We start from the raw sequence: 6,298 nt of genomic DNA, 5'->3' as shown, positions 1-6,298 counted from the left end.
TCCCATCTGCGGTACAGCGCGCCATCTCTCATCTCCAGAGAGTCCCATAGCGCCCAGTATCTCTTGGTCGTCGGACTGGAAGAGGCGACGTCTTGCCATGTCGGTTCACTACCGGTGGATTCCTTCAACTCCATGGTCGGTCGTATGTCGGGATCTTCTAGCTGGGCTTTCCTAGTGTTCTCGTCGCTCCAAGGATCGTCACTTGAGATGTTATCTGTCTCACTATAGGGCTCACCGGTCCGCACTTCTCTTCTGCCTTGGGGCAACGACAACGGTTCTGTGTACCCGGTCCTTTCGTCAGGGCGTCGGCATCTCCATGCGCTTTTTCTCTACGAAGCTGGATCGTCTTCTTCATGCCATCTGACCCTCGTGAGAGAACGGTTCCGGTCCTGCCATTGGTCTTCTTCGGGCCACTCGTCGCTCTCTCCTCGAAGCGTGACGGGCTACTTCGTACTTCATGGCGCAGACAAGAGCACTTCTCACGTCCTTGTACTCGCCCAGAAGCAGCGCCTGCTGGATGTCGGGGTCTTTGACGGAATCGACGAAGGCTTGTAGGGTCAATCCGTCCCTGATGTCAGGCGGGCAATCGGGATATGCCAGCTGTGAGAGTCTCTCAATGTCCATGGCCAGTTCTTGCAATGTCTCACCCGCTTTCTGCTGCCGGGTCTTCAGTTGCAGCCTGTGGAAGTCCTTGAGGTAATATTTTCCGAACCTCAAGTCGAGTGCGTTCGTCAGGGCTTCATAACTGGATCGGTCCTCGGCGGCTTCACCTCGGAGAGAGGCAGCTAGGTGGAAGGCCTTGAGCATACAGTCCCATCCGTTCGCAGAAGCGATCATCTCGAACTGGGTCCTGTATATCGACCACGATGTCCTGCCGTCATACGTCGAGGGCTTGATGCTCAGCTGGTTGACGTCAGCTATAGCTGCCACATCCCCTCTAATGCCACAGAAGGTGGGCATCCGCGGAAGACGTTGGCTCTTGGATTTTCTTCTCCAGCTCCAGTATTCTTTTTGAGAGCTTTTCGTCGACAGCATTCACCTGTTCAGTGATGGAATTTCTTGAGAGAGTTCTTCTTTTACTCCAGCGACGGCAGTGGCGATGTCATCTCTCACTCCAGCAATGGCCGTGGCGATGTCTCCCTTCACAGTGGCCACATCCCCTCTAATTTCAGCGATGCAGGAGTTGACGACGGTAACATCCCCTTTGACTTCGGCGATGGAGGATTTGACGGTGGTGACATCCTCTTTGACATCGGCGATAGAGGAGTTGACGGCAGCGATGGACGAGTTTATCTCGTTCACAATGCCCATTTTCATCTGGCCCATCACAGACATCAGTTGGTTCAGCTGTTCTCGCATCTCATCCATGTCCATTCTTCTCGTCTTCGTGCAAGTCTTGAATTATCCCACTTCTGACACCAAATTGTTCCGGATAATTTTCCACAAGACTTCAAGATTGCAAAACAAGAAGCGGTTCGACGGACAAACACAGATTTATTTACAGAACAGCAATTTACACGTATTTACAGGCTAATCAGAGAGCTAACAACTTTCTCTCAAAGTCCAAACACATCTGACTGAATCTCCTCGTGCCTGCCATCTTGTGGTGAAATGTTGGAATTTTTCTATCAATGTTGGTGAATTTCCCATAAATCTTTCACTACAGCATTTGAGGTGAAATTTAAAGAAAAAAAACTTACCAAATACGGAAGATAAAAAGATATATTTTAATGATTTTTTTAACATAGTAGAAAATACAAAATGAAACATATGGTTGATGAACAAAAGTCCAACAAATCAGCTGTTGAATCATCATTCTCTTCAACACAACTAGCGTAGGACGAATGTCAGTGCATTTCTTCACCGAGATGAACAAGCTGAAATTTGAAGTGAAATGAAAAGTTAAACACGCAAAATAATCAAAAACAAATAAAATGATGCCACAGAATGAAATCATAATTCCAAGAATAACAGGATAAACCATCTTTGCTTTTACTGATAATGATTGAACCTTTACAGTCCTTTAATGGTTTTAACTCCCAAGTGCCTGGCACCAGGCTTTAGAGGCCTATACATCTGGTTATTGTCCTATCTGTCAGGTTAGCATGAGTGTGAATATTCTCAGAAAACACAGAAATCATAAAGGAAACACATTCACAGGCATCCAAAAAATTACTTGTTTCAAGAATTGGTTCGCATTAACAAGATCTGTACTGCCATAAATAATCCTTTTGCTGGAAGGGCCTGCCTTTGCCTGAAACAAAGAAAGAAAACAGCTATCACACACGCACACGCTACAATAACTAAAAATTAGATTACAATAACTAAAAAAAACTTTGTCCTGTGGCTTACATTTCAATCATCCAATTGTAAAATGGTTTAGTAAAATAAGTTTCTTACCTTAGCATAATCTATCAAATTCTGGTATTCTATGTAATTGCCGCCACCAATAACAAATGCTATTCCCTGTAAAGTAAGTGAAAATTCTTATTTGTAAATACCAATACATTAAAATTCTTCAATGGTTGTTGCCAACAAACAGACAGAGGCCCTTCAAGCATTACATCAGCAGAGTTTTAACAGGAGCCCTCTATCTCTCCTCCTCCCCCCCCCCCCCCAGATGATCAAAAATACATTTTTGATGCAAAAAATATTTGGAAAAAATTAAAATATCGGAAGAAAATACCTTTAGATGTTATTATAAACAATTTCTGTTAATTTCAATGCTATTTGAAGGCTAAGAGCTGAAAATTTCTCTAAGAAATTCATTACAATACTCCCCTTAAGCCTTTTATGCCTCCTCAAAAGACAGATCCTGCATACGCTTCCTATTGGATTGCCCTGCTGCCCTACTAGAATATACATAGGGAATCTAACCACCATCTTCCAATCTTCTAACACTGCTGTAGTGAATTTTGCTATGTGTGCACAAGGATTATTTTTCATCTGATTATAGACCGAACACACTATATTTTTAGCTTGTGTTTTAAGTTTAATAATTAATAGCTTAATTTAGCACAGTTCAGAACAGTGGCATAGATTGCCATTGCTAGTTGGTGTGAAGTACAGATCATTGAGCGTGAATGGCAGATCACCATTCACGAAACATTGTATCATTAGGCCAGCAGGCATGGCCCCCACAAGGGTGGGCTGGCAGGTCCCTAGATGATTTTCATTATTTTTTTGTTTTTTCATAAAATTTCTATAAATTAACTATAAAGGGGCCCGTAAAAAGTCTGGTTGGGGACCTGCCAGAGGCTGCAGCCTAGAAGCCCTGCCGTAGAATGTGAGGGCCATGGCGGCAGGAGAAAGTAGAGAATTCCCCCCGATCACCATGCACACCCTCAGTTTCAAGAGCATGTATCTGCTTAGTTCAGCAAATCACTCAAGGACAATGCATGTTTGGATACAAAACTATGAAGGTCGTTATGATGAGCACTGACTGTGTACTTAATTTCCATTGAACAAATAGAACTTTCGCATTCTATTTAAAGGGTAAAGTCAAACTCGGCTAAAATAACATTGAAAATTCAAATGAAATTTTGTCATTATAACTGAGGTGTCGTCACCCTTTTAAAGTTAAAAAAATGCAAAATGCAATCAAGTGCAAAAATTACTATACATGAAGTTGAATTTTCATAACGATCAGGGGTGACCATATTTTACTGAGAGAAATCGGAATAATAAGTATAAGATTATCTCCAATTTTTGCCAAAAAAATATTGCCAATTGTCACAAAAATTGCCACTTATTGCTTATAAACAAACCATAGTGAGAAATACAATGATGCAACAAGTTTATAGTGAATTAAAATGTATTCAAGGGGAAAAAGAGGTTGAACCTTCACATTTTTACAGTCTTATGCATATTAGTCCAATTTATAAATCATTCAACTCATCTTAATTTTGATTTCAGTGAAGATTATAAGCTAAAATAAGTTTTGCTAAAAAAACGGAGCATTTTTATGAGAAAAACAGTTAAAAGAACATTAAGGGAAAATGCAGGAATGTTTGGTTTACTGGTCACACCAATTAGCAAATTAAGATTGCATCAGTAGAATAACAGATGAACATTCCTCAATGTGAACAGGTGGGAATTTTTTAAGGAAACACCATATAAGTGGAAGCAAAATCAATGAAAAATGCATCGTTATAACCAAGGTCTTATAATATTAAATTGAGATATAGATATTAAAAAACTTATAGATATTAAATGGAGTGCAAGATTAAGTGAGTGATGCTGTTGCGGTCCTGACTTTAGCAATAAAATCAAGATTTACCATAGAAATACAGGATTACAATTATGAACCAAGTACAAAAAATTGCATATGTTTAGCATTGCAATGTGCTGCACTGTGTGTGTAAATAAATCTTAAATATGCTCACATCTTGGAATGGTGTTCGGTTCCGGGGTATGGATGAGCTGGAAAATACAAAATAGTGTTAAAATACAAAATTTCAACATTTCTTCAAAAATTTTGAATTTCCTACAATCATTTACAAATACAAGGCCTCAACAGACAAAATGCCCAACGGGGTGGCCGACTAAAGATGAACATAAAAATATGGATGTCAAATATTCACTTCATGCAACTTGTATGTTAAAAATAATGCATACAGGAATTCATTTCATTGGCAACGGGGAGGGGTCCCTGTCATTTGTCTTATTGGCACAAAGGCTAACATTGGTGTAATGACCAATCATAAACAATACTCAATGCTGCTTCCCATTGCAGCATTTTTCATTTTTCTAAAGATTGTAACCTAGCAATGAATCATCAGAGATTCAAACGTTTTTTTTGCTTGTGGTTGTGTGTCGTGATTTACGATGAAGCCAAGTAGCATGGTTGTAAGATGCACGTCTACAACCGTGAAGGTTGCCGTCAGGTCCCAGGTTCAAACTGGGGGAAGAGAATATAGATAAAAATATATTTTCCCAATGAGCTTGAGGCGACGATCGATAGATGGCGTCTTCATTGTGAACCCAACTCATTAATGACAGTAAGTTGCTGTATAGTGATATGGTTGGAGTCTGTGTGTGGTGAAGTATTAGTACCAGCTGCCATAGTGTGAACCTACCTTCAGTTTTAAATTAAACAGAATGCTAAATAAATAAATTTGAACAAACCTATCTGTGGCTCGCAGGAGCTTCGGATCGAAATATCGATAGTCATCGGTTTCTGGAAGAGACTTCATTTCCATTAATGAATCCACAATTTTCGTTATCGGCAAATTCTAATAAAAGAATTAACAAAATTCAATTAATGTTTTATAAATTTATCTCAATGCTTGTTTCTACACTCAGAACCTGATTCATAACTGAATCACTTTGTCACACCACAAAGTATGTATCGGACCGAGGCCTGCACTTTAAAGACGATTCTGGATGGCTATGACTCGTTGTAATAAATTTCATCGAAACCAATTTAATTTGGCAAAGACTTACATGAGAAAAATGAACATTGTAACTTGATAGGGATATAGACTGCTTTTTCTCAGCCCAATATACCAAAGAAACAGATATTTTCTGGATTTTATGTTGAGGTGTAAACTCGGAAAGAAACGTCATCTGGTCTTCGTTGGGACTTGAAACCAGGCCTTCTTGCATTCCAGGTAAACATGCTACCATCTACACCAATGAAGATATGACCCTGCCTTCCTTATTTCATGCACTGTGGTGTGAGGCACTGAAGTAGAGGCACCAGTAGCCTCTCTTAACTTCAGCAAATGGCTCCCAGTTAAGACGGTAGAGATAGATGGCTTTTTCTCAGCCCAATAAAGGAAAAACCATACCGAACAATATTCTGTATTGTAACACACCCACCTACCCATCCTGTCAATTCAGTCTCTGGTGCAACGTAACAGCAGTTAAAAATGAAAGCATAAAACATCAACTTCTGTTCAAAAGAAATGAAGCTATTAAAAACTTAAGAAGGGCGGGAAGTTGTTTGACCTTGACAAGGAATATGTCCCCCCCCCCTGCACCCCTAGTTAGTTTACTCTAATACAATCACCAGGTATAATTGCATTTTTTTTTTGTTATGAGAAAAAAATGTACAGTTTTATTATGCAAAGTCATTTCAGTAAAAATGACGAGTAAAAATAACATTGATATTCATTTTTGGCTTTATATGGCGTTTTTTTAACAAAAATCTGGTGTACAGTAGTTTAAATAATTAAAATGCATTGCTTTTTCAAAAACCTTCCAGTAATTGAGCACGGCGCTGTGGTGGTTGAGTAATCAAAGTGACGGACTCTCAACACGAGTTCCAGGTTTGAACCCCACTGGCACCACAGTA

At 39.8% G+C, this 6,298-nt stretch overlaps 1 protein-coding gene across 1 annotated transcript in view; it reads right to left on the bottom strand.

Annotated features, from left to right (window-relative positions):
* Positions 1–1,708: 1,708 nt before the first annotated feature.
* The window catches only part of Slh (sec1 family domain containing Slh), a 31,812-nt gene continuing 27,222 nt past the window's right edge, over positions 1,709–6,298 (bottom strand). Inside the window, exons 21-25 of the mRNA XM_089238031.1 lie at positions 5,128–5,234; positions 4,386–4,422; positions 2,401–2,466; positions 2,177–2,254; positions 1,709–1,877 (exon numbers count right to left, since the gene is read on the bottom strand). Of these exons, the coding sequence (XP_089094157.1) occupies positions 1,848–1,877; positions 2,177–2,254; positions 2,401–2,466; positions 4,386–4,422; positions 5,128–5,234 (318 nt within the window). The 3' untranslated portion in view covers positions 1,709–1,847. The remainder of the gene's footprint in view (positions 1,878–2,176; positions 2,255–2,400; positions 2,467–4,385; positions 4,423–5,127; positions 5,235–6,298) is intronic.

This window comes from Pholcus phalangioides, unplaced genomic scaffold, assembly GCF_987345545.1.
Source record: "Pholcus phalangioides strain wild (caught in Gottingen) unplaced genomic scaffold, Ppha-v1.0 ptg000010l_1, whole genome shotgun sequence".
Lineage (NCBI taxonomy): Eukaryota > Metazoa > Arthropoda > Arachnida > Araneae > Pholcidae > Pholcus > Pholcus phalangioides.
This window is presented reverse-complemented; position numbering and strand designations above follow the sequence as displayed.